Source organism: Sus scrofa, chromosome 13, assembly GCF_000003025.6.
Source record: "Sus scrofa isolate TJ Tabasco breed Duroc chromosome 13, Sscrofa11.1, whole genome shotgun sequence".
Lineage (NCBI taxonomy): Eukaryota > Metazoa > Chordata > Mammalia > Artiodactyla > Suidae > Sus > Sus scrofa.
Window position 1 is genome coordinate 207,743,882 of NC_010455.5, and position 26,848 is coordinate 207,770,729.

General features: G+C 58.9%; 1 protein-coding gene across 1 annotated transcript in view; it reads left to right on the forward strand.

Annotated features, from left to right (window-relative positions):
- The window catches only part of ADARB1 (adenosine deaminase, RNA specific B1), a 44,895-nt gene continuing 21,080 nt past the window's right edge, over positions 3,034–26,848 (forward strand). Inside the window, 8 exon segments of the mRNA XM_021071524.1 lie at positions 3,034–3,108; positions 6,504–6,803; positions 6,806–7,446; positions 11,143–11,257; positions 12,984–13,152; positions 13,899–14,046; positions 15,257–15,453; positions 25,521–25,702. Of these exon segments, the coding sequence (XP_020927183.1) occupies positions 3,081–3,108; positions 6,504–6,803; positions 6,806–7,446; positions 11,143–11,257; positions 12,984–13,152; positions 13,899–14,046; positions 15,257–15,453; positions 25,521–25,702 (1,780 nt within the window). The 5' untranslated portion in view covers positions 3,034–3,080.

Genomic DNA, 26,848 nt, shown 5'->3' on the forward strand with positions numbered 1-26,848 from the left:
AGCCCTAAAAAGACCAGAAAAAAAATGATTGTGTACAACTTTTCACGAAACCACCCTTTTTGGAAAGTAAAATGGATAAAAACCAGTAGTAATTGCTGATAACTTCTGTCAAGTTTACTGCTTGTCTTAGACGTTTTTTAGTCTATGAATCGTCAGTGAATCCCTACAGCGTTTTCCCAGGCGCAGTACAGGATTCACGTGCTGACGCAGCCTGGCTGTGAGGAGCCCCTTCCCAGGCGGAGGGGAGGCGCGGTGCGGCAGGAGCGCTGGGAGTGTTGCCTTTCTAGCGTATCTGCACTTTGTCCTGCAACGCGGGCATCTGCTGATGTGCGAGGAACCACACAGCAGACGACCGTTTACCCACCACCCCCACCTCGGAAATGCAGCCCCGCCAACCGGACTTGTCCTCAGAAGTCGGTCGCAACCCGCGGACACCCAGGACTGGCGCTGCCCGGGCGGTGTGGGCTGGTCCCCCCCCCGGTCTTCCTCTGTGTGCCCCCACACCCCGCGTCCAGCCCCCAACCCCCCATCCAGCCCCCCCAGGATCTAACTCCCGCCAGCATCAACCCCACCCCCTCCCCGCATCCAGCACCCCCCTATTAACGTGCGTGCGTGTGGTAGGGCCAGGGCCGAATCTGCCTCTCCCTCTTCCGAGGGCAGCGTCCTCAGGCTGGGGGCCGAGTCTGGGGCCCAGCCCCACCTGACGGTGCCCTTAGTTCAGCGTTTGCCTGACTCGTCAGACTTGATTATTCTTCTCCCTAAACTCTGGAAGCAGCTTGTCTGGTTCTGTTTAAAAAAGAAAAGGTGGAGTTACATATAATTGGAACCAAGTTAAACTTAAATCCCAGGTCTTTGGATGCCAAGCTTCGTGGGCTTTTCACAGCTCACTGCCTCCAAGTTCAGCTGACTTCTCGGCGCTCAGGGGGACTCCTGAACAAGTGCCAGAATCGTGCTCTCAAAGGCAGCCCTTCCCCCACCGGCCAGCCCTGGAATCTTGGTGCATGTGGGTTTGGGATGGGGTTTTCATCCTGACGTGTCTGTAGTCCAGGCCATGCGGGGTGCCTCTCAGGACGGAAGCAAAGTGGTTATGCAAACTGCTGTGAAGTGCTTGCACCCGCTCTTCTGCTTTGCTTTCTAGCCTCTGGTAGGAGAGTTGGCGTGTGTAGAAGCTGACAGTGTTGGTCTCTGCTCTGCGGACACCGCTGGCTTCTACTCTTAGTCCAAACACCGGGCTCGGCCTGGTTGTCTTCTACTGGGGGGCGTTTCGGAGTCCGTTGTTTCAGAACTTGGGGTGTAGGAGCAGGAAGCCCGCCGCGTCCTGCACACCGTTGGAGCAGGGGCCCCCCTGCGCCTCAGACCCTGTCGCTGCTGCGGAGGGGCGTCCCTCCCGCCCAGACCAACAGGGAGGCCGGCTTCTCGCGGGCCAGGCGCTCACTAATGCGATGCGGACACGGGTGCCTTCTGCCTGCTTGCACACTGACCTCTGTTCTGAGAGCACGCGCTTTCACACGTGGCTGTGGGAAATACGGCAGGCCGAGCCCCATTCCCTCCCCCAGCGCTTTGCGCCCCCGGGACGCTGGCCTCAGAGCTGGCAGAGCCCAAATGCCCATCGTCACCCCCACTGCACGGCGCCTCATAGCCTCAGCCACACGGTCGCACCCCGCCCCGCCTCACAGACCCCCGTAGCCACGGATCTGCTCTCGTTTCTGCCGTTGTCTCATTTCCAGAATGTTGTGCACAAGTGGGCAGCGTTCAGACCCCTGTGGCTCCAGGCTCAGCTGAGGAGCAGAGGCTGTCACCTGCGTGGTCTCTGGGACTGGCTTTCCCACTCACTCAGCCTGAGTCTCTGCACGTCCGTCTTGGTTGTCCTCTGCGTCAGTAGTCTGTTCCTTCCTGTTGTCGCCTGGGTGTGGACGGTCCACCGAGGTTCAGCGGGCTCCCTGCCGAAGGGCGCTGGGCTGTTTCCAGTCTGGGGCTGCCGGGCCTGGGTTTGCCGTCCTGCGTGGACGGAGGTCCTCGTTTCTCAGGGGGGTTTAACCCCCCCCCCCCGCCCGGCGGCTGCCCAGAGCAGCTGTGCCGTTTGACATCCCAGCAGAGGACGCGGGCAGCCTGGTCTCGCCTCGCCCTCGCCCGCCTCTGGCTTTAAGTCCCACCTCCCTGACGGCTCGTGCCACCGAAGGCCCTTTCTCACGCGGACGCCCAGGCGTGTGCGGTCTTGGGTGAAGCGTCCCACCCTCCTCCGGCGGGCTCGTGTGTCCCGGTGCCGCGTTGTTGAGAAGGTCTTGTGTCTCTGGCCTGTTGGGTGCGTGGTTTTCCAATGTTTGCTCAGCCTGTAGCTGGTCTTTTCATCGCCGCAGGGTCTTTAGCAGAGCGAAAGGTTTAATGTCGTGAGGTCCCATTTATCATCGTCTTCCTTTTATGGATTGCACGTTTTGTGTCTGGTCTGCAAACGCTGCCTGGCGCTGGATCCCAAGGATTCTCTCCAGTGATTTGTGTAAACTTTGTCGTTTTATGCTTCCCATTTAAGCCCGGGCTCCACTGCAGGTGAAGCTTTGTGGGAGCCTGAGGGTTAGATGTCCAGCTGCTCCGCCCGTGAGATGCTGCTCAGGAGGCCAGAGGAGCCAGTGCTGTGGGAGCTCGTTCTTACTTTGTAGCTTTAGATTGTACCCAAACCAAACCAGAGCAAAGACCAGATGGCACATGGGCTGACGCTCCCTTGGGTTCTGTCTTTGAAGACATAACTTTCCTGCTGTCCAGGGTGCTGACCCTGGACTCCAGGCCGCTCTCCCTGCACGGCTCCGAAACCTCTCTCTCTCTCTCTCTCTCTCTCTCACACACACACACACACACACACACACCCCACTGCAGAGCCCTGGCCAGGACCCCGGGACCCTGGGACGTGTTGAGGAGGAGGGGGCACCAGAACGTTCTGTCTGGAGGAGCCCTGGCCTCGTCCTTTTGTGATTTTGGCCGCAGAGAACAGCCGCCTCGTCCTTCTCCTGCACTCACTGCCTTCTCCTTGCTGTCTTTCAGACAGAAACACTCTCCGCCAGTCAAGAAACCCTCCAGAGCCCTTTGCCATGGACGTAGACGCTGAAGAAAACATGAGTAAGCCCGTGCAGTAGCAAGCGGCTGACTTCCGTGACCGCCTTGGTGGTGCTGGGCGTGGATGGAACGGGACCGTCTGGGGAGGATGGTTTTTCCCTGTGACGCAGGCTGTTGACAGCAACATGTTTTTCATGCTCGAATCTTCTCTGCAGTGGGTACCGGTGTCTCCTGTGGGCATGGTCCTTGCTGCCCTTTGCCTGGATTTCCTTCTGCGTGGCCGTCCTGGGGCCAGGACGCTCACACCTGCAAGGAGAGCGCGTGCCCCCAGCCGCACGCGTCCTAAAGCCGTGTGGCTTCACGCCACCGCGTGGCTCCCGCGGCAGTGCCCCCCGCCCCCCGCCTGGGCAGAACTCGCCTTCACGGTGCTCGTTCGCAGCCACGCGCGTGCGATTTCCCTGCAAGTGGGATGGGGCCTCCCTGCTCTTTGAGGCCAGGGGCTCACAGCGGGCTGTTGAGCTTCAGTTTCCAAAGACTTTAAGGAGCCCGAGGGCCCGAAACGCCTTTCCACGCTGTCCTCCCCGGGGCAGAGGGGCCGGGGCCGCCGCGGGCCTCAGCTTTCTCCCCCTCGGCATTGTTCTCTAGGGAAATTTCAGGCTCGTTTCCCCTGCTCCTCTCCAATTCCAGAGGCAGAGCGCCTCAGCGAGGCTGGCACGGCCCCGCAGAGGCGGGGCGCTCCTACGGGGCGGGGCCGGCAGAGACAGCCGTGCTCCATGTGCGCCATGCGCCTTCTTCCTCGTCTGGGCCGAGATGCTCCAGGCAGAACGTGCGGTTAAGACACAGCTCAGTCCACATCCTGCGGCCTCGCCCGGCGCCCGCGGTGGAGGCCGTGGGGCTGGCCTGTCTGCACGCAGAGCCCAGGCGTTCCGTGGGCAGGAGGTTCTGCCTGGCAGGAGGGCCCCGGCTGCTACTGTGGGGGCCGCGGAGCTGCGGGTCCTCACCGGCGGACCGCACAGCCCGCGCGCCCTGGGGCTGGCCCCATCCCGGGACGCCAGCCGGGCAGGCCTGACGGGCACGGCTGGGACCCCGCACGGTGCTTCTCCCGCCAGCGCGCGGCGTCTGGCCGCCACTGGGGTCTTCTCCAGGCAGGGCCCAGGGCCTCGTGGGGCCTCAGAACCAGCCTGGGGGCTCAGCGGCCAGCCCCGCTACCACTCCGCTTGGGCCTGTGCACCGTCCCTCCCTCCTGCCGGGACCGGGCCGCTAGGCCGTTGTCCTCAGGGCAGGCATCCGGCGTGGGTGTGTCGGCTGCAGGCCCAGCCCAGGCGGGTCTGCTGGTCACTCACCAGATAAAGGGTCCTTCCATCTAAGGTTTCCGGAAAGATGAGCTGCTGGTTCTAGTGCTGAAACTTTGAGAGGCCAGCCCTGTGTCTTCCGTCATTTTGGAAGGAATGAAAACTTTATCATGAGTAATATTCACACTTAAGAAACAAAGTAGCATGAGGTGTAATGAGAAAGCATCTGTTTAGGAGAACCGGTGATAGTGGGGTGTCCGTGTCCAGTTTCAGTGTTTTACCTTCCTTTCCACAGTCACGTGTGCAGGAAGGGAGGGGTGAGAGCAGTGCTTCAGTGCCTCCGAAGCAAACACGAATTTAGAGTTCGCTGAGCTGTTTTATAGAAAGTGTGTTTTTCTGCCATCTCCACATTGTCAACGCTGTTTCTTAAAGTGTCTCTTTCAGAGGTTGTAAACCATGGACTGAGCGCATGTCAGACCAGGTGGACAGCGTTGGGGTGTCCGACGCGGATAACTCTGTGGCGGTGGCGTCGGCGTGCGAGCTGTTATGCAGTGTGTGCTTCCCGTGTGTTTGTTAATCTAACTTCTCTCTGCTCTCCTTTCTGACCTTTTGTTTCCTTTGAGCACCGAAAGGAGTAACCTATTGAGCTTTTGCTGGAGGATGTTATAAATGAAAATTTAATGTCCATTCCGTCAGCTTTGTCAACTGGGAGAAGTGGTGTGTGTGTGTCAGGACTCTTTTGGAGAAATGACGTCTGTGGAGAAAGCTTATCCACCCTCTAGTCTCCACAGCATGAGTCCGTCTTCCCGGGAGGTGTTTAAACCCGGCTGGTTCTGCCTGCCTCGGCTGAGCGCGGGCGGCCTGGGCGGCTGCGAGCTCGGGCCCTGCCTCCCATGGGGAGCACGCCGGACTCCTCCCGGCTTCCCCCCCCTCAGCATAACGAGAACCCGCTGGCACGACCTCGGGGCCCTTGTAAATGGATTTACAGTTCTGAAAAATACTTTGGTTGCTTAAAAGCCTAGCTGGATTTGGGAAGCCAGTGGTAGGTCTTCCAGCACGTTCCTGTCCACACTCGTTAAAGCCCCACGCTCCTTACCTGAGCTTCCTGCAGAGACCCGTGCAAACTAGCCAGGAAAATAAGGAATTACTGCCTGTTTTCCTGTTTTAAAAAGTTTGATGAACTGAAAGGGCGAGCACTCTTTTATTCCCTTTTTGAAATTAAAATCATATTTAACTTGCCATGAATTGTGAGGATTCTAAAGTTACCTGTATTGTAAAAATAAATAGCTCTAAAAGGTAGAACAAGCAAATTATTCTATAATCGCATCAAAAATTCATTTTTTTTTAAGAGATAAAATTGCCAGCTTGAGGTAGGCAGTTAGGAAGTGGTAGCTGCCTGCAGCTTCAGTCTTCATATCTTGCCTTATGTGTTTTTTCCTGGCATGGACTCGCGGGTCAGTCAGTCCCGGAGCCTGAGGAAAAAATGTGAAATGAATACTGGAAGTGAAGCTTTATCCCTCAGAAATAATTTCTAAAAGGCCAGAGTGCTTGCACAATTGCATAAGCAGTTTTCCCAGACCGATCCGTGAACCACGTCAAATGAACTACCCATATCGACTGAATATTTTAAACTGGAAAAATGAACTACCTTGCGTATTTGAAATAATGTCCTTTCCTGGGGAAAGCACAGCAGTTTAAAGCCCCAAATCTATGCGTAGAGCAGTGGCCTTGGAAAGGGGGCAGACGCTCGCATAAAACCCACATTTGTCGAAACGGGTGTTAGACTTGCCCATGGAAGGTCTTTCCGGGTTCGTCTACCAGCCCGCCTTTTGATGAACTTGAGTGAAACGTCTCCCGCTGCTTCAGCACGTTCTCGTAGCAGAAGGTGGTCTTAAAACTCACCTTTCTGTGCAGAAGCAGTTGGTGATCCTAAGGAGACACAGCCTTAGCCGTGAATTAGCAGAGGGCAGCGTGCCCGTGGTTTCGGGTTAGGCGGGTAGCTGCTGGGTTAAACGCGAGGCTCCAGACATTCCCGCCAGGAGTGAAAGGTTTCATAAGCACACAGCACTTAACCAGTTGCAAAGACAGATGAAGGAATCCATAAATTTTGCATTTACAAGATCCTGCAACGAAGGCGTTGTAAGTTACTCTTTCTGGGCACCGCAGGTTGGAGCAGCGCAGAGGTTAAGGAAAACTGCGGGCTGGACGGCGTGCCCCCCAAGGACGCCAGCATCCCGGGGCTCGGCGAGGGCGCGCCGCTCTCCAACGGGGGCGCCGGCGGCGGCGGGGGGCCCGGCCGGAAGCGGCCGCTCGAGGAGGGCAGCAACGGGCACGCCAGGTTCCGGCTCAAGAGGCGGCGGCGGCTGCCGGGGCCCGCGCTGCCCAAGAACGCGCTCATGCAGCTGAACGAGATCAAGCCCGGCCTGCAGTACACGCTGCTGTCCCAGACGGGGCCCGTGCACGCGCCCTCTTCGTCATGTCCGTCGAGGTCAACGGGCAGGTCTTCGAGGGCTCGGGCCCCACCAAGAAGAAGGCCAAGCTGCACGCGGCCGAGAAGGCCTTGCGCTCCTTCGTGCAGTTCCCCAACGCCTCCGAGGCCCACCTGGCCATGGGCCGCACCCTGTCGGCCAACGCGGACTTCACGTCCGACCAGGCCGACTTCCCCGACGCGCTCTTCAACGGCTTCGAGAGCCCGGACCGGCTGGACGTGCCCTTCTACCTGGGCGCCAACGGCGACGACGCCTTCAGCTCCAGCGGGGACCTCAGCCTGTCCGCGTCCCCCGTGCCCGCCGGCCTGGCCCAGCCGCCGCTCCCCGGGCCCCCGCCGTTCCCGCCCCCGAGCGGGAAGAACCCCGTGATGATCCTGAACGAGCTGCGCCCGGGCCTCAAGTACGACTTCCTGTCGGAGAGCGGGGAGAGCCACGCCAAGAGCTTCGTCATGTCCGTGGTCGTGGACGGCCAGTTCTTCGAAGGCTCGGGCAGGAACAAAAAGCTCGCCAAGGCGCGGGCCGCGCAGTCCGCCCTGGCCGCCGTCTTTAACTTGCACTTGGATCAAACCCCGTCTCGCCAGCCCATCCCCAGCGAGGGCCTCCAGTTGCACCTGCCACAGGTGAGGACGGCGGCGCTGCGTCTTGCTGGTGCTTCAGGCGGGTTCAGTTCCGCTGTCACTGCTGTCGTGTCATCTTCCCGCCCCCGTCCCCCCGCCAGGACCTCCTGGTAAGTCGCGCTCCAGGAGGCCGTCCCCTGACCACGCTGGCCGCTGGGCCCTGGGGCGCCCGGCCGAGGCCGCCGGGAGCCACGCCCGAGGGCAGGCAGGCCCGGTGCCCTCCCGGTGAGGCCGTCCCTGGGGTGGCCCCATCCTGCTGCCTGTCACGGAGGAGCCGGGAGGGGAGGGGGCGGGAGCCCTGGAGCCTTGCTCCAGCTCAGCCCCATCCCCCTCAAGCTCTCACCTGGAATCCCAGGCACAGCGGAAGCTCAGGCCTGGGTCAGGGTCTCCGGGCCTTGCGGTTCCCGCAGGACTGGCCAGCGGCTGTGTGCCTGCGCTCGGGGGCCTGCCTGGGTGGAGGCTGAGCGCAGCCCTGGTGCGGGCGCATCACAGCACAGGGCTGGCACGCAGGGTCCACAGATGCCTGGGCGTCTCCGTTCCTGGAGCCCCTGCACCCCTGGGGGTGGGCACCCCCCTGAGTCTGGTCTTTGCCTGGGGGTGGGCGCCCCCTGGGTCTGGTCTTTACCTAGAGGTGGGCACCCCCCTGAGTCTGGTCTTTACCTGGGCGTGGGTGCGCCCCCTGGGTCTGGTCTTGGGCAGCGTGAAGAGAGGGCACCTTTCCGGGCAGCCTTGGAGGAGGAGCAGAGGAGGAAGCAGCACTTGGGTCTCATCTCCACATCCTAGAACTTTGGTTATTTGTTTTTGCTTCCTTTCCTGGAAATCCAGAATTATCCTGGTCTAAACATCGTTCTTTCAAGTAGAAAGGCTGACCCCCCTTTTCCATTGCTTTCCGTCAAACTATTAGTCAGCCTGAAGACACGGTGCCCGCCGGTGTGGCGATAAAATGCGGAGGGCTGCAGGTCGACAGGCCAGCCTGCACTCCTTGGGGACCTCCTCCGTGTACAGGGACCTCTGTGTGGCTGTCCCCAGGAGGCCCAGCAGCTCTCGGCTTTTAAAGAGGAGGTTTATCTTACTTTGCTTACAGCGGCCGTGTGCAGCATCCGTGTACGTAGCATGTTCAAAGTATTGCCTGATGTTTAAGGAACCAGATGATGCTTCCCAGGGGCTCTCGTTCCTCTTACTCAGAGCCCTTAGTTCATTCTCTGACTTTTCAAGTCAGTGCCGCTGGTTCCCGAGAGAGTTTTATTTTCAGGTTTACTTTGGCTGCAGCACGGCAGCCCGAGGTCACCCGGACCCGCCATGGCCTGCCTTCCCTTTTACCATCAGCAGCCACACAGAGACCAGTAGAACCGTGTGGAATATGCCGTGAATCCAGTCGCGTGGGTTCCACGTGGCCCGCTGTGCTGGGGCGGCGGGCGGCAGCTGTGCCCATGTGTGTGTACGTGTGTGCGAGGGTGTGTGTGTGTGCCCGTGCATGCGTGCGCCCGTGTGTGTGCATGCACAGGTGCCCTGGCCACCTGTCCTGCCCTGGCTCTGGTCTCTGGTGGCGCAGAGACCAGAGGCCCTGGCTTGGGGGTGGCAAGGAGCCGTGCCAGGAGGGGCGTTGGAGTCCAGCTTCAGGGCGCCCTCAGCCGGGCCCAGCTGGCCCGCTGGCCCAGGGCCGGCTGTCTTGGGAGGGGGAGCTGCGTCTCCCACCCCTGCTCACAGTGGCCCCCGCGTGTCTCCCGGAGCCCCCCCGCAGGCAGCCTTCCGAGAGCCAGTCCTTACAGCTTCGTTCCCAGGCTCCGTCGTCTCCCCCTGAGGGAGCTCCTTCCAAACCCACTTTCTGGAGGCCTCAGCCCCCTGCCGTCTTCCTGGAGTGACCTGGAGGGACGTGGATTGACCGTCCCTGGTGTTAGGGGTCTGGCCTCCGCTGTGTTCGTGTGGCATCAGAGGGTTTAGAAGTCAGACGACGTTGCCCAGTGGTGCGTGCAGAGCTCTCTGTCTGGATGTGTTGAACGTGGCCTGACCGAGCTGCCCACGGAGCCCAGCCTTGTGCTGGGGCCCCTGTTCCATGTCGTGGCGGGCCGCGGGGTGTCACTTCTGCTGCCGCATCCGCTGCAGACATGATGGGGCTGCTCACTGCACAGTCTCCTCGAGCGGGGGGGGACATCCCCGGGCCGCGTGTGCTCATGTGCCCTGGTGCCCGGCTCCATCGGAGCCGCGCTGGCGCTGAGCTTCTGTGATACAGACACTTGTTTCCCTGCTGCCCCCGCCTCCTGGTTTCTCCTCTGCCCCTGGAGCGCCTCTCCTCCTTGAACCCTCGCCTCGGTGCTGTTAACATCCCGTCTCTCTGTCTGCAGTCTTGCTGCTCCCTGCACTCGCACTGGTGGCAGCCGTGCGCCCGCCCAGGTGCACAGGGAGGTCCCAGACCCTCCCCGGGCTGTCTGTCCACGCTCGTGCGTCTGGCCTCGTGCACTGTCTTCTAGGTCTCGGTGTCAGCGGAGCGGTGACGGGGAAACAGCTTCATGACTGTCTTCTTCCCAGAGGGTCCTCGTTTAGGACGCGTGACTCTTCTGTTCATTTGGGAACCTTTTATTAAGGCCCTGCTGGGGGATCCAGACAGGTGTGAGCCAGTGGGGACTCCAGACAGGTGTGAGCCGCTGGGGACTCCAGACAGGGGTGAGCCAGTGGGGACTCCAGACAGGTGTGAGCCACTGGGGACTCCAGACAGGTGTGAGCCGCTGGGGAGACAGGGGTGAGCCGCTGGGGACTCCAGACAGGTGTGAGCCGTGGGGACTCCAGACAGGGGTGAGCCGCTGGGGACTCCAGACAGGGGTGAGCCGCTGGGGACTCCAGACAGGGGTGAGCCGCTGGGGACTCCAGACAGGGGTGAGCCGCTGGGGACTCCAGACGGGTGTGAGCCACTGGGGACTCCCGATGGGTGTGAGCTGGTGGGGTGTGGGTTCAGCATGGCTCCTTACACACGCCTCCCATGAGGCCTCATTTCTCCGAACGCCAAGGGTCCCCCTGCCCAAGGTGACCCGTAAGTCATAAAAGGAGGACCAGGTCCAAAATCTCACGGGTGTGTTTGCTTCTGAGACGTGGGCAGGCAGCGATAGACGTGCTCAGACTCACGGTCCACGCTCCCTGTGAGGGCGCGGCGTCTGGTACCTTCCAGCGCTTTTCCAGCGGAGGGAGACCTGCCCATGAGCCTCTCAGCAGGCTGGTGTCTGCGCGACTGCAGGGTCACTAGTTACCTGAGACCCCGTGGAGGGGTCTGGGGGGGGGCAGGGAGCTCCGGGGGTCATCCCGAGGCCGTGCCCCAGCCTTGCCAGCCCGCACGGACCCTCCCGCAGGCTCACTTCCTGTGATCATCCCGCCACTCGGAACGGCCGCAGGGCTCGCCTGGCTCCCGGCAGCCAGGGGGCGGGAGGCAGTGACCGGGGAAGGCCCCTCAGCGACGCCAGGCCTCACCTGCACAGGTGCTGCCCCCGTGCACGGGCTCTGCTCTGTCCTGTCTGCAGAGACCTGTGCGTGCCCCTTGGGTCTGTCGCCAAGGAACGTTTTGGAGGAAGAAGTGCGAGCACGCGTGTGTGCAGGCGCGTCCCCACACCCGTGCTTGCAAACACACTCGTTTCCCAGGCTGACCTGCGTGGTTCCAGAGGGGGGGCCCGGACGGGGCCCCAAGGGCCTGCTAACCCCCTGCTTGGTCCTCAGGTGCTGGCCGACGCTGTGGCCCGCCTGGTGCTGGACAAGTTTGGGGACCTGACGGACAACTTCGCTTCCCCTCACGCGCGCAGGAAAGTTCTTGCTGGAGTCGTCATGACAACAGGTAACCGTGCTGGTGCTGGGCCTGCCTGTTTTCATGCCAAGCAGAGATGACACGCTTTCAATCTAGAAACATCCGTGATACTAGCAAGAGACCCCTTCTTGCCCTCAAAACGTCCACCACATGCAGACGGGGGACCTGCACCGACACTTTGCCCCGAAAGTTGATCTTTTTGACCTGAGCGTTTCACTCAGAGAACGCTCCCTGCCATCCCACGTGGTCCACGCTGGAGAGCGGCGCGAGGCCCGCCAGCTCTTGCTCCACCTGGAAGCAGGTGTGTCGGTTAATGCCACGGCGGCCAGAGGCGTGTCTGTGGCCTTTTATGGGGCAGCGAGGAAGCTCTGGCACGGGTGGGAAAAGCACGCTTTGCAGTGGCAGAAGCAGCCCGGTTCAACTTGTCTGTAAGTTCCCAGCAGCGAAAAGACCCCTCCCCGAATCCTGTTCCCCTGTCCCAGGAGGGAGCCCTTCCAGCAGCTTCTCCGTGGATTGGTCCTTAGAGCAGGAACCCACAGCCACGGCCATGCCTGGCTCCTGGGCTAGGTGGGAGCACCCTCCGCTGCCCTGGGCTCTCTGGGGCTGTCACGTGGCCGGCCCTTCCTGGAGTAGCCACTCGGCCCATCCAGCCGAGCCTGACGCCACATGCAGGAAGCCACACCAAAGGCCGGGGGAGAGGGGAGCGGGGGTGGTTCCTCTGTCTACACCAGCAGCAGGGAATGTGTAGTTCTCCTGTGGTGACCGCCTTGTCCCCTCGCCCTGAGGTGAGGTTCGGGGCGGGGCTCTGTGACCTTCGGCGCCAGGCGCCCTGGATGCCCGAGAGGCAGGACTGCTGTTGTAGCCGTGGACTTTCTAGCTGTGCTGTCTTGACCTTGGCTCAGCCGAGAGGGGCCGACAGGCAGGATCACATACGCTGAACCTGAACTTGGGTTTCCTTTTTTATTCTCATGTGTGCTGCCTATACTTCTGCCTCTATCTCCTTGCTGTCACCTTGACAACGCCTCGGGATGGCGGGGTCCCCTAGGCAGGGCTCTGCGCCTCTTGCGGTGGTGGGAGCGAGCCAGCCCGTGGCTGGTTCAGCCGGCGTGCAGCCACCTCTGAAGGGCTGTGCCACGTTGCCTCTGGGGCGCTGTGCACTTCAGCGTGTGTTGCTCTTGGGACCAAATGCTCAGAGCCACTGTTCACGCCCAAAGGCAGCCCATGGCATGTAGTCCGACGCCTAGCGGCCTGGCTCTAATCCTAGAGCGGCGGACGGCCCTGGGCCTCTGTCCCCTGCCCGGGAAGTGGAGACGGTGGTAGGAGAGGCCAGGGAGCACGTGGGGGTGGCGTGCGGTGCCCTCCCCCCAGGCCCTGGCACACCTGTCTGTGCACACCTGTGTATCAGGGACGGCTCCCTGGAGGCCCCAGGCTGACGGTTTCACCCCCAGTGCAGTGAAGCAGTGACGGGGTCCCTGAACAACCCCCGGATGGCCCCTGGCTGAGGGCAGCCCTCCTCTGGCCCCCCCAGTGCAGTGGCCCCTCTGTCCACCTTTACCTTGTGCCCACCTGCACCCAGTGGGGCCGTTGGAACAGCCTCGGGCACCCAGAGGACCTGACTTTCCTAAGTTTAGAGCCTTCACACTGACCAGCAAGGAAGCTAAATGTCGCCAGGCGAGCGCCCAGTGGGTGGTCCAGCCCCGGCGGCGAGGCGCGTGGGACCCGGGGGTGACGAGGAACGCTGTCCCTTGTTTTCCAGGCACTGACGTTAAGGACGCCAAGGTGATAAGTGTTTCCACGGGAACCAAGTGTATCAACGGCGAGTACATGAGCGATCGCGGCCTCGCGCTGAATGACTGCCACGCGGAGATAATAGCGCGCAGGTCCTTGCTGCGGTTTCTTTATACGCAGCTGGAGCTTTACCTAAGGTAAGTTTAACCCGTACGGGAGGAGAGGAAGCTGTGTTTCCAAATATTTGCCTCCGACCCGAGTGGGCTGCAGAGCTTCTCACTGCTTTGTAACAGTGAGAAATTCTCAGCCTGGCGCCTTTGCTGACAACCATGAGGCGGGGCCCCGTTTCCCTGTGATGCGCCCGCTGCAGAATAGAGGTGGCTGAACTCTAACACACGCAGGTACCGCAGGCGTGTGCACGCAGCTCATATGCAGTCGCAGGCGTGTGCACGCAGCTCGTATGCAGTCGCAGGCGTGTGCACGCATCTTGTATGCAGTCGCAGGCGTGTGCACGCAGCTCACATGATGTCACAGGTGCCACATCTGTGTTCCAGACCATGAGCTTTTGTTTCACGCGTGACGAACATCAACAGAACTAAACTCCCGGCAAAGGCGGTCCATTCTGTCCTGGTCCCTGGGCCCCAGACCTGTTGACTGTGTATCTAACTGCTTCCATCACGAAGCCATCTCCCATGGGGGGTCTTTCTGTTTTGAAGTCGTCAGTAAGGAGAAGAAAGAGTCACTCGAATGGGATGACGTGTCCCATGAGTGAGCAGCCGAGAACGGGGTTAATTATCATAAATACACACAATAAACAGTCCTGTTCAGGCTCGCCTTCCCCTGTTGAAGGTACTGGCCGTTGAAAACCGTCGTAAACTAGGACAGACTAAATTCTGGCCGTGGACAGCTTTCAAGTGTGTTTTTGCAACTTGCTTCCTTTCAGCAGCAGAGATGATAAGAAAAGATCTATCTTTGAGCCGTCGGAGCGAGGAGGCTTTAAGCTGAAGGAGAACGTGCAGTTCCATCTGTACATCAGCACCTCCCCCTGTGGGGACGCCAGGATTTTCTCACCACATGAGCCCTCCTGGAAGGTACGAGGCCAGGCCTGTCCCCGGCTGCGGTCTCTTGGGAGGATTCGGGAGTGTCCTGTCACAGATCAAAGAATAAGCCGTCGTCCATATCCTGTCTTCTTTTTTAAGAATGTCAGCCTCGAGTGTGGGATCTGATAGGAAGATACAAAAGCACGAGATGTCTTTTCTCAATAATTTGAAAGTTTTCATGAACGAAAATGTGGATTCTCATAGATTAAGAAATGAGGGTGAAGATACTAGGTCAGAATTATCTTCAGCTTTCAGATTCGAGTGTGTCCCTTTGTTGGAAGTGGACGTCTCCCCCCGAGTGGCTGACCCGTCGTGATTTAATGAGTGTGACTGCATCCCAGAGGCAGGTGCAGTCGTGAAAGGCCTTGCTGCCGCCACGTTTCCCTCCGTCCTTCTTTGCTCTCATTTTGTCGGTGCTTCTGTTTCGTGGTAATTTGTATCACATCCCTTCTCACAAGCTTAAGCGTGGTTTACTCCAAATAGAACGTTTGATTGCATTTCTTCATTATGAAAGCAACACATAGCCACTGTAGAAAATTGCTAAATATTTTTAAAACATAAGAAAAAAAATTTAAGTCAGCACACACTCATATACTCCGGATGACTCTGGATGTTTGCAGGTGCTTCCTATGGGTTTATGTCTGCATCCCTATGGATTCAGTAGGTGATCTTTAATTAGCTTTTTTTTTTATGGCCGCACCCAGGGCCTATGGAAGCCAGGGAATGAATCTGAGCTGAGGCTGTGGCCTATGACGTAGCTGCGGCAACGCCACGTCCTTTACCCACTGTGCCAGGCCAGGAATCGAACTTGCTCTCCGCAGCGACCTGGGCTGCCGCAGTCAGATTCTTAACCCACTGTGCTATGGCAGGAACTCCCCTACAGACTTATTTTTGAAAATTTAAGTGTACAGGAAAGAAATATGGTAAAACACCCAAATATCCAAACCTAGAATTAGCAAATACTGGTATTTTGTCCTGTCTGCGTCAGCTCCTTTCTAGTGATAGAAATGGTTTTGGTTAAAAGGGAGCCCCTTTTTGCCCATCTCGGAAGGAGCGCACTTTCATGGGTCTGTGTTGTGTTGTGTTTTATACACTCACGTTGTACACACGTCCTCTGTGCGTGCGGAACAAACCTGCGCACCCGTCGGTGCGACCTGCCCGGGGAGTCCATCGCGTCCGTTAGGTCGCCGGTCGAGCCCAGAGCGTCTCAGCCTGTGTTTCTCTCTCAGAACCAGCAGACAGGCATCCGAATCGCAAAGCCCGAGGACAGCTGCGGACCAAGATAGAGTCGGGAGAGGGGACCATCCCGGTGCGCGCCAATGCCAGCATCCAGACGTGGGACGGCGTGCTGCAGGGGGAGCGGCTGCTCACCATGTCCTGCAGCGACAAGATGGCAAGGTAAGCCCCGCCCCCCCCGGAGGCCCCGCCCCCTGCCGGACGCCCCGCCCCCCGCTGGACGCCCCCCCCCCCCCCCCCCCCCCCCCCCCCCCCGCCCCCCCCCCGGACGCCCTGCCCCCCCGGGGCGGCCCTTTCCAGCCCGCAGTGGTGAGGCTTCCTGCCCGTGAGCCTGGACTGTCTCTCCATTTATTCGGTTCTTTGCTTCTTTGGTCAGCTTGTAGTTTTCCTCGTTTAGGTCATGCACCTATTCCGTTAGACTGATACCCCCACAGTTCATCTTAGGGGTGTTCACGTAAATGGTACTGTGTTTTGATTTCAAACTCAACTCATTGCTGGTCACCTTGACTTTTGATCAAGGTTCAAAGCCAATTCGGTGGAGAAAGAATAGTCTGTTTTTACAAATGGTGGCAGGAAAATGGGGCTCGAGGGGATGGTCACGCCCCAGGTCTCAGGTGAGGGAAGGGCCGCCAAGTGACCGTCCTGGGCTTCACGCAGGAAAGAACTCAAGAGGGAGCCAGAGTAGAGTGAAGGCAGCTTTGTTCAGGGAGATGCATCTCAGAGGGCCCCAGGCCCAGGGTACCAGGTGGTTAGTTTTTACGGGCTGGGTGATTTCACGGGTGAAGGAGGGTGGGAGAGTTATTCCACTATTGGCGGGGGGGGTTCCAGGAATTGGATCACTGCCCACTTTTCGGCCTTTTCTGGTCAGCCTGGGGACATGTCCTTTAGATGCTAATGTGTCGCAGTGGGAACCGCTGATGGGGCTCAAAGTCCACAGGAACACCAACCTTCCGCCGTGTTGGGTGGTCAGTTCTAACCAGTTTGTGCCTTGTCCCCACTGGCTATGTCATTCTTTTAAAGGTGCGCCCTGTCCCCTTCCCTGCAGTCTCAGAATGGTGCGGGGAAAATTGGATACTCCTGCGTAAAACCAGACAGATGAACTTCATAGTTTGCACCACACGCAAAAATTAGCTCGAAATGTGCCATAGACCTAAATGTAAGAGTTCCAGAGCCAAACCGGAGGGTCCCGCACGCGGAGCAGGTGGTTTCTTAGGCAGAACACCATCAAAGGAAAAACGAGAAAGTGGGCTTCACCAGGAATTCCGCTTGTGGCTCAGTGGGTTAAGAACCCAACATAGTGTCTATGATGACGCGGGTTCAATCCCTGGCCTCGCTCCGTCCCTGGCCTCGCTTGAGGATCTGGCGTGGCCGTGAGCTGTGGTGTAGGTTGCAGATGCAGCTCAGATCCTGCATTGCTGTGGCCGTGCAGCTGCAGCTCCAATTCACCCCTAGCCTGGGAACTTCCATATGCCACAGGTGCAGCCCTAAGAAGAAAACAAAACCGAATTTCATCAAATTAAAAATTAGTTTTTGAAAGAAAGTTAAAAGAGTGAGAAATAAAGTCACCAACTGGAAGAAAATGTTTCCAAATCGTATATCTGATAAAGGACCAGAATCCGCAATATATAAAGACCTTCCAAGCCCAACAAGGGGGAAAACCAATTTTAAATTGATAAAATGTTTTAATGGACACGTCACCCAAAAAGACCTCAAATAAGCACATGAGAAGATACGGCACGTTGCTCATCGCCCGGGAAGAGGGGGAGGGGGTACAGGCACATCCTCGGACGCTGAGGTTGCAGCCTGCCCTGCTCAGCACCCCAGCGCCCGGCTCTGACCCCGGGGCTGGGCACGGACCAGCACTGTCACGTTGAAGCCAGCTGGCAGTGTCTGCACAGTTCAAGGGCTGCCGCCCTGTGCCCCAGCCGTCCTGCTCCTGTTCCCCGTGTCTGATCTAATTAAACAGACGTGATGTAACGGTTTGACATAAAGCGCATTTACATATGTTGATTTTAGACCCTTTCATCTCAACTTCTGTCACCGCGAGCTTTCACTGGGATCCTGTCAACAAGTTTTGATCTTATCAGAGGGATTCTAGAAGTCTCCTTTTATTCCTCGTCCATTTTGTCTCTTTTTCTGTAAAAGGCTCTGGGGTCTCAAGAGGGTTTGAGTCCAGGGACGCAGGCCCTTGGCCTGACCGTTGCTCCAAATAGGTGCTGACCAGGTGTTTTCCATGTAAACTTTGTTTCCAGCCCCTTAAATATGTATTTTTAAAACTGGGATAAACAGAGTGGGACAAGTTTGGCTGTTAATGTGGCCAGGGGGTCCCTTTTGGCCCCTTTAATCTCAGGTGGTGTAACATCAAAACCTTGTGTTTCAGTCCCATTCATGTCTTTTTATTCAGCCCATTTTAAATAGCAATCTGAAGGGTCCTTTATTCGTTTCAGATAAGTCCTTTTTACAATTTCCACCTTGTCGGAAGAAACACCTCGGCTTTCCTCACAGGTTTTCCCCTGTTAACACCGATTTTCCGATGTTTGTACCCACGTCGGTAAGACCCATTGAGGGCAGCCAGACCATGGATGAGCTTCCCAAGCCGGCTTTTCTTTGATTTAAAGTAAGGAGGTCCACAGGCACATTTCTTTTTTCTACCTTGAATTTGGTTTTTGCTTTATAGGTGCCAATAAAACAGCTGTGCAATGAGAGCACTCTAAAGATTTACCCATTGATTTTACGTGTTTTTTTCCTTTTATTTCTTTGGCTACTCTTATTGACATTTACCAGTTTGGAAGTTTCTCCAGTATAAAGGACCCATCATTTGGCCACCAACAAAATATATATTAATAGTGATTTAAACGAATAAGATGCAGAGGCTTCCCCATGAGAGTCAGGAGCGTGTTACCTCATACAAGGCCGAGCGTTTACTGTCAAAAGTAGCACGTGGCAGGGATGAGGTTTTCCAGATGCGCACACACGTACACACACACATGCATGTAACACGTACACACACGTGCCGTGTGCCCTGCGAGGACACGGGAGAGAAATGCAGGCCCCCGGAAGGCCTTTGTTTAAATTCCGAAGAGGTGCTTTTTTAAAGCGGCTTTTTAAGCTTAACTGCACAGGCGATGAAGAGCCCTCCTTCTTGGGCCGAGACTGCCTCGAATTCCTATTTCCGTGCTTGGACCCACGAGCTCTGAACATACGCTCCGTGAATCAGGCGGGGTGTTCGTCAGAGGCTGCTTTTCTGTCGCCCCTTCTTTCTCTGTTTGAGAGACTGTTTCCCACTTAGAGTGGAATTTGGGATCGAGGTTACTAACGAAATTGTGGGGTGAGCCAGCGCGCTGCTGGAGAGCTGAACTCCTCTCGGTTTTTGCCCCAGAGTTGCTTCAGCCCCCTCTCAGCTCTCTCGGTGGTCAGGCTACCGCGGGTGCTCAGATCGCGGAGTGGCCAGCTCTTCTTCACGCCCCCAGCTGGGCAGACTTTTAATTAAAAAGTGGGTTTCCCTGGGGACCCCTGCACGGCAGGAGGACACGGCCTCCACCACGCTCGTAAATTTCTCAGCCGCCTGGGAAAGCCGTAACCAAACGGGAGGCGTTTCGTCCCTTTTCTTGGGAACACACCGTCTCCCGTAATGCCTTTATTTCTATCCTGACAAATTCTGTTCAGACAGCCGAACTGAGGAAGAGCACCAGATCAGTCTCTTACCTGAACATTCAGCCTCGTTCACCTGAGCCAACCCTGGTGTCTTTCACCTGTCACACACCACCAAACAAAACTCCGGATCACCAACCAGTGTGGGACAGCCAGGAACCAGGAGAGAGTCGGCCACAGCTGCCCGGACTCTCTGCTGGTACCCAGGCTCGGGGCCTCACAGAGTCGAAGTGAAGGAGAGACGTCTGCTCTGGGTCCCTTTGTGGCCGCCACGGCTGTCAGCTTAAAAAAAGGCACAACGTGAGCGCTGCGAGTTGAGTTTTATTTGGGGCAAAATGAGGACTTAAGCCGGGGAGGCGGCATCTCAGGTCACCTGGAGAAAACTGCTCCCAGGAGGTGAGGCGGAGCCGGGATGTGCAGGCGTTTTGCCGCAAAGGGGAGGCGGTAGGAGCGCGAGGGGCTGTTAGTGAAAGAAACCCGACATCCCAAGTTAAGGACGTCAGCGCTTTCCCACGAATGCGAAGGTGCCGTGGGCTGGGCTTGCTGCAGCCATTCCTCTGGGGGCACCGCTGCTCTCCGGGGCTGGGGCTGGCTTTCCGCGTCCTCGGGGCTCACGGCGGGAGTGGCTGCAGTCTGACGGCTGCTAAAGGGCAGGGGTTCTTGGTGTCCCTCCCGAGCGCTCATCCTCGGAGGTGCTGCCACCACTGTTGACTCTGACAGCCTTTGCTCACGGGTACGCAGGCAAGATTTTGTTTCTCAGACGCACTCTAAGTGTGCAGAGTACAAGAAATCAGGCCAAAAAGAGTACTTGCCGTGGGATTCCATTTATATAAACTTCCGGGAAGTGCAGACGCCCTCACGGTGGCAGAAAGCCCGTCGTGGCTCCCTGGGGGCAGGGGCGGAGGGGGTGGGGACCCGGGGAAGGCCTGGAGCGCCTTGTCGTGACTCACTAAGCGTGTGCTTTAGCTGCGGGCGGGGTCCCGTGGGTCACCTACCCCTCGGCATCTCACAGAAGAAGAAACAGCAGTGGGCATCAGAAAACCCTTAAGTAAATGACAGAGTGCCCCAGAAAGAGTCTAAACAGAGTAACTCCAAACAAGCGGAAAGAGGAAACGACGGAGAACAGAAGTTGCTTTTGAAGGCAGCAGAGGTGAACAGTGAGCAGAAAGACAGTGCTGCTTCTTTGAGAAGGACAGTGACGTCGGCAGAACCGGAGGAAGACGCAGGTGGAAGGTGCCGTCAGTCCAGATCAGAAGCAAAGAGGGAGCTCAGGGCTGCAGCAGAGACGGAAGTGTGCTCAGGTGGAGTGGCAGTTAGAGGCAACTTCGTCCCCGATGTTCTAAAACCGAGAAGGAAAACTCTTTAGAGAAATGCACATTCCTAACTCGGACTCAAGCCTATGGAGAAAAACGTCAGTGGCATTCTAGCCGGTAAAAAAAATTCAACCACGGCACCTCCCACTTCCAAGAAAGAAAGAAATTGAAGAAAATCGAAGACGGCAGAGCGGCTGGCTAGCAAAGGAAGCAGTGCCTCCCCCCCGGGCGGCCTTCTCCAGAGTCGCCTTGGCGGGGAGCAGGGAGCAGTCCCTGTTTGTATCGTTGCTTCTAGAGACCAGAGACACAGGGAAGAAAGGCAGCTCCTTCTGTGGGGCTCCTGCTACCTGTGTCCCCAAAGCAGACAAGGGAGGAAAGCACAATGACAAGCCACCTTCAGTTATAAAATCATTCATGCAGACACCAAATCCGACAGGACTTTCATTAGTCCGATCAGCTTTTTCCCCAGATCTCCAACTTTAGTGTAATTTAGTCAAAATCCCATCATGTTTTGTAGTCCTTGCAAATGAATCCCAGCATCTGAGGGGAGAAAGTGCTAGCAGATAGCACGGTGCCAACCTGGAAAGGGGCACGGATGTGTGCACGGCACGCCGGTCCAGCAGGTCTGCGGCACAGACGTGCAGTTCGCCAGGTACCCGGCGGGTTCGCCTGTGGGAAGAGGAAACGGTAACTAGACAGAAGTGGATTTTCTGTCATGGAAAACTGAGCTCCGAAACAAGTCCTGCGGGGCGGCTTGGTGGGTCCCTGCACCCGCGGCCAGGTCCCGCCTTCCCGCACCACATCTCCCGTCCTGAGGGGCTTCACGGTGCGCAGGGGTGGCCGATCCCCCAGCAGCTGGGGGGCGGGGGGACAGCGGCAGGCTTCCAGAGGCTCAGGCTTGGGGACAGCTGTGTGTCCCCACCTGGAACCTGGCCTGGGGCCACGTCTCACTGCAGAGGAGCCGAGGGGAGGGGTGGCCGGGCCCCACGCTGCTGTCTAGAGTAGAATGGAGGCTCCCTGCTCAGAAGGAGGAAGGCGGGGCTGTGTCCGTCCTGTGTGGGACTCCGGAGAGGTGACCTGGCCGGCATCCATCCTGGTGCCAGGGCTGTGTGCGTAGAGGACTGAATCTTCCTGCAGCTAAGGGCCCAGGTCTGAAGCTGGTGCCCTGTGGGGGCGGTGGCCCCCGCTTGAGCAGGTTTCTTAAAACAGCGCTCAGAAAGCCCAAGTCATAAAGAAAATGTGAATAAATTTGACCATATTGCAACTTTAAAACTTATTTACCAAAAGCCCCGTAGATATACCAGAAAGCAAAACTACATGCTGGGAAAAGAGAGTCTGCCTCCCACTGATTTCAGAGAGACAACAGTGAGTGATGGCTGAAATGGAATTTTAGTTCTCCGCTCCGGAATTGAACCTGGGCAGCCTGGGTGAAAACCAGGAATCCTAGTCACTGGAGCAGCTAGAGCCTGAAAGCCGAATGGCCCTGCTTGCTGCCCCTGTTGAGAGCAAGAACGTTTCCTGGAGGCAAAGACTGTAAAAGCAGGCACAAAGCGTCCTGGTAGGGTCGCAGCAGCGCGAGGGACACAGAGCGCACGGAGACAGAACAAAGCAGCGACACCCCGGAGAGCAGCGCTGCCGTGGGCATCTCCCCTGAGCGAGGAGGAGGATGTGAGCGAGGCGACCTCAGCCACTCCTACGGACAGTTCCCCCGCCTCGGTGTTCCTTTGGCCGATCATCTTGTGGCATCTCGCACAGCTGACTGGAGTCCGCGATCTGCATGCGCGCCTCTGGCCAAGAGGGTTCCGGGGCCAAGGGTTCTGGGATGCTGGCGCCAGGACTCACTGTGGCCGGGCGCCCCCTCCTGACCGCTGGGAGACTTACTGCGCACGTGTACCTGGGGCGCGCTCCTTGGCCCCGCAGGGATGGGCCTGGTCATCTTGCCTTTACTCCAGCAGAGCGCAGCTCAGAGCCGCCAGGCCTGCTGTTCTCAGCCCCAGGGCCCATCCCCCGCCTGCCTCAGTCTCAGCATCCGAAGGGTCACCAAGATAATCGCTCCAGCTCAGCGGTTGAGAGGCGGTGACTGGAGGGGCCTTTGCGGGGGGTGGGGGCGTCCCTCTGGCTGAGCGGGGGCCACCCAGGCCCGTAGGTCAGAGCTCTGCATGCACCGCCGCGGGGCCTGCGCCTTCCCCTGTGACAGGGGGCCGGAGGGAGGAAGGAAGGGGCTCCTGGAAGGGACATCGTGGGGGCAAGTGCCCAGCCCGCCCCTCCTCCCTCCCCTCGGCCCCGCCCCAGAGTTAGCGCAGACCCCGGGGGCAAGGCCCAGCCCCACCCTCGAGGCTGCCCTTCAGAACTGGGCGCCCACCTGGCTGGAGGTGGAGGGTCCGTGGCCCTCCCTGGGCTCAGGAAGGCTGCTCCCTTCCCTTCCCTTCGGGTGGAGGGTACAGCGGGGGAGGGCCAGGTGGAGGGTGTGCGGGAGAGGGGTGGGCTCCCAGCCCCGTCCTTGGGGGCTCCGTGCAGATGGACTAAATCCTAGGTCTTTGATGCCTGACTCAGCCCCTGCCCCCCCACCCCTAGTCCTGTAGTTGGTTCCCTGGAGACCAGCCCCTCCTCCAGAGTCACCGCGTTGGCATAAACCAGTGCAGGGGCGACTTATTCAATATCACACCTACAAATGACCCCTGTCCCTGCTGTGAGCGCTTCTGTCCCCAGGGAAAGTCATGGGGCAGATGCCGGAAGGGACAGATGTTCCAGGCAGGGGGCAGGGCACGGGCAGGCTCAGGGGTGGGGCCAGGGTGGCTCGGGTGGGGAGGGCAGTGAGCTCTGCACAGCGGGAGTGCAGCTGACCAGGAGCTGTGTGGGCACAGGGCTGAGAAGGGGCCACATAGAGACTGCCCTCCTGAGGACAGCAGCCTGGCTGTTCAGAACTCAGGGGTCCGCCTCCCTCACCTTTGGTCCAGGAGGGCCAGCTGTGCAGTGAGAGGGAGCCTCGGGTATGCCCCAGGGTCGCGGGTGGGGGGCACCGAGTCAGGACACGAGGCAGCAGGACCTCGCTCTGAAGGTGAGAGAGCCGGAGGCCCTGTGCAGGCACCTGGGGCCTGTGGGGTGGGCCCTGCACCTGCGCCACCCCGGGTCACAGAGTCGGGCCTGGCACCACCTCTGCCGGTTTCCAGCCCTCAGAGTTTGCCAGCTGGTGGGCTGCGTGGGCACACCCTACCCTTTTCCTCCTGTGGAGTCTGCCCCTGGCTGTTCTCCGTGAGGCTCTTGGCGGGCCTCCCAGAGCCATCCTCCGCTGAGGCCCCTGCAGTGTGCAGGTGTGCTCAGGGAAGCCGCCCTCGCTGTCTAACCCTCCTGCTGGCTTCTGATTTAAGTAGGAAAGGGGGCCCGGCCGTTTTTGTAAGCCGGAGGCATTTCCTGCCTTGTCTGGCTAGGTAGGAAAACCTGTTTTAATTTCCTTTTTAGAGGGTGGAGGGCACAGGTTGTAGGAATCAGGACTTGTCCCTTCAGCACTTATTTCTTGATCTGTTCATACAGGTAGCAGTTTCAGTGCTGGAATGTTCCAGTGAATTAGACCCCTTCCTGCGTGGAGCGTGCATACAGGGGTGGGGGGGGGCAGTGGCAGATGTGACCAGGTGGGCTCAGGTGGCAGCTTAGGGAGGGCCCAGCGAGGGGACTTTCTGCCAAGACAGGGGTGGGGATCCTGCTCCAGGCAGAGGGTTGAAGGCAGAGGCCCTGCAGGAAGGGAAGAGCTGGGGCCCAGCGGGGGCAGGGGATGGGGGGGGAGGCAGTGAGGGAGGAGATACCAGGCCAGACAGGCTGCAGGCACTGGAATGATGGCATTTTCTGGGGTGAGGGTGGGGCATGTTGGCGCTTTTGCGCTATGGAGTGGCCTGGAGTGACCTGGCCTGTGTTTCCACAGGTCAGGTGGCCGCTGTCCAGGATGGGCCCCTGGGGGTGGGGACATGGTCACGAGTTCCCCTTGGGAGAAGGGTGATGACATCAGTGGGGGGCAGAGTCCGTGGGGAGGGGGAGCAGCAGCCCCCAATCTACTCTGAAAGGAGACCCTGCAGGTTTGCTGGCCGCTGGCTGCTGGCGGATCAGTCAGGGAGGTGGGCGTGGTCCCAGGGGTTTGGCCTGAGCCGCAGGGCCCGCTGGGTAGGCCAGGAGCTTGGGCTGCACCACTGCCCTGTGGACTAGTGCTGACCCGCCCAGCACCACCTGCCCATCCCCCAGGGGCCAGAAATACCATCATGGGTGCCACCGAGGTAGAGCCGGGGGCCAGTGAGAGTGGACACGGGCAGGGCAAGGACAGAGCCTGGGCCTGGCCTCTTGCACGCCCACGGTCCTGTCCAGACCCGGCCACCAGCCTCAGCCCCCATCCCCACGTGCCTCTGACCTGTGCTATATACTGTGCTGTCCCCAGTTCACCCCGCGGCCTCTTCCCTGCCGACCTGAACTGCTCCCAGGCAGAGACACTTCCACTGTGTTGGGGTGCCCTCGGGCGCAGGGCCTCCAGGTGCCCCCGCTGCCCTCTGTGGCTGGGCCTGCCTGCCCGCCGCGTACCTGGGAACCATGCTGGAGTCAGCCTACACCCTTGCTCTCAGAACCCTGCTCTCCCGTGAGTCAATTCCAGCTCGGTTTTTAATTCCCGATTCTCCTGTTGCCTTTTCGCTGCTTGTCCCCCGCCTGAATGGCCCGCTGGCTCTGGGAGCGTGTGGCCAGCACCGTGGGCGCCGCGGAGGCCGCTCCTGCTGCTCGTAGGGCTCCGAGCAGTGGTGTGTCTGTGAGGTGGTGTCTGCCTCAGTGTGGATAAACCACACCTGGAGGGTTGGTGACACAAAACGTTGGCATCACAGATGCCAGCCGAGTGTAGGATCAGGCGCCGTCCCCACGCCCGTCCTGCGGGCAGCTGTGGAGCTGGCGCTGCTCTCCCCAGGGCTCGGGGACGGATCCGTCTCCAGGGTTAGAACTGCAGTTTTTACTTCTAGGAAATAGTAAAATAAAGACTCACTTTTCCTTTTGATTTTTCTCACAAGAAACGTGGCTCATTCACACGCAGTAAAGGGGCCATCGTGGGAAACGCGAGGGCAAGAGATCGCTGCAGCTTAAACTCATTTTTAAGTGGGTTCCTCCTTTTAAAATGCTACCGGCCAAGTCCTCCGTGCCTGGCTGACTCCCGCGCAGCGTCAGGCGCGTCCGCGGGGGCCGCGGGGGGCGGGGCTGGGCGGGGAGGCGAGCCCCCCTGAGAGGCCCGTCCCTCTGCCCCAGGTGGAACGTGGTGGGCATCCAGGGCTCCCTGCTCAGCATCTTCGTGGAGCCGGTTTACTTCTCCAGCATCATCCTGGGCAGCCTGTACCACGGGGACCACCTCTCCAGAGCCATGTATCAGCGCATCTCCAACATCGAGGCCCTGCCGCCCCTCTACTCGCTCAACAAGCCTCTGCTCAGTGGCAAGTATCTCGGGAGCCCGTCTCCTCGCTGCATGGACTTGGCTTTGCCACGTCCGAGTCTTAGGGGTAAAGCCGCGGGCAGCTGCTCCGTGGCCGCGGGCTCGGGGTCGGGCCTGGGGAGGACGCTGCTGCCGGTTGGAGCCTTGCCCGTGGGTTGACGGCGCGCAGACGCGGCACCCGCGCTTTCCTTCCGCCTGAGCCCAGGCGCCGAGTCCTGTCTGGGGGCGCGGGCGGGGGGCTCCCAGGTGCCCGAGGCTGGGCCGGGCCGGGCCGGCGGCTGTGTCCTCGCGGGGCTGAGCTCTGCAGGCGGGGCCGGCGCCGCAGGCCCGGCCGCCGTCCCGAGGTGAGTCGGTGCCGGTGCTGTGTGTGCGGGACAAGCCGCGATGTCCCCGAGGGCCTCGCCCCGCCCAGGGCGCCCTGTGTCACTGGTTGTTTGTTTCTCTTCTAGAGTGTCAGTGGCTAACAGTAAAGGGAACGAGAGCTTTTGAATCCAAGGGTCCTAACTTCTCAGTTCACCTTTCCTTAAAAGGACACAGTTAAGGTATTTTAGCCTTTTGGGAATGCGGCTGCACCTCGTTTTAAAGCTCAGCACTAAAACCCTAACCCTGAACTGACGGCCCCTCCGGCGTGTGTGTTTTGCCGTGGCCTCTCTAACCGGCCAAGGACCCGGAGCCCCATGTGGACGCGTGCTTCGGGACACGCACGTGACCAGCAATGGGGCAGAGGGGCTTCGGGTCGGGTTTCACAGCTCTCTAACCCTAGCCGCGGTCTTTTAGGGAGGAAAACAGGCTGATCACACTTGACGGGGGTCAGTCGAAACTGTAGCGCCCACACGCACTGCACCCCCACTGGGAGAAGCGAGACAGGTGTCTTGGGTGTGTGCCGGTACGTGGATTTCTCATGAGTCAGAGGCTGATTTTCCCCGTCTGTCTCCATAGCCTGCGTTTGAGGGAGGAGCTGTTTCATTGCAGCTGTCACTTGTCCTTTCTCTTCAGAGCCACTGGAAACATCATGTGAGAAACACATGCTCAGAACTAGTAGAGGACGCGTGCTCGTGGGGGGTGCAGAGCAGTGTCGCATCCGTCACTGCCACCAGGAGAGACGGGGCCCTGTTGCTCTAGGAGTGCTTGAAGGCGTTGAAAGGAG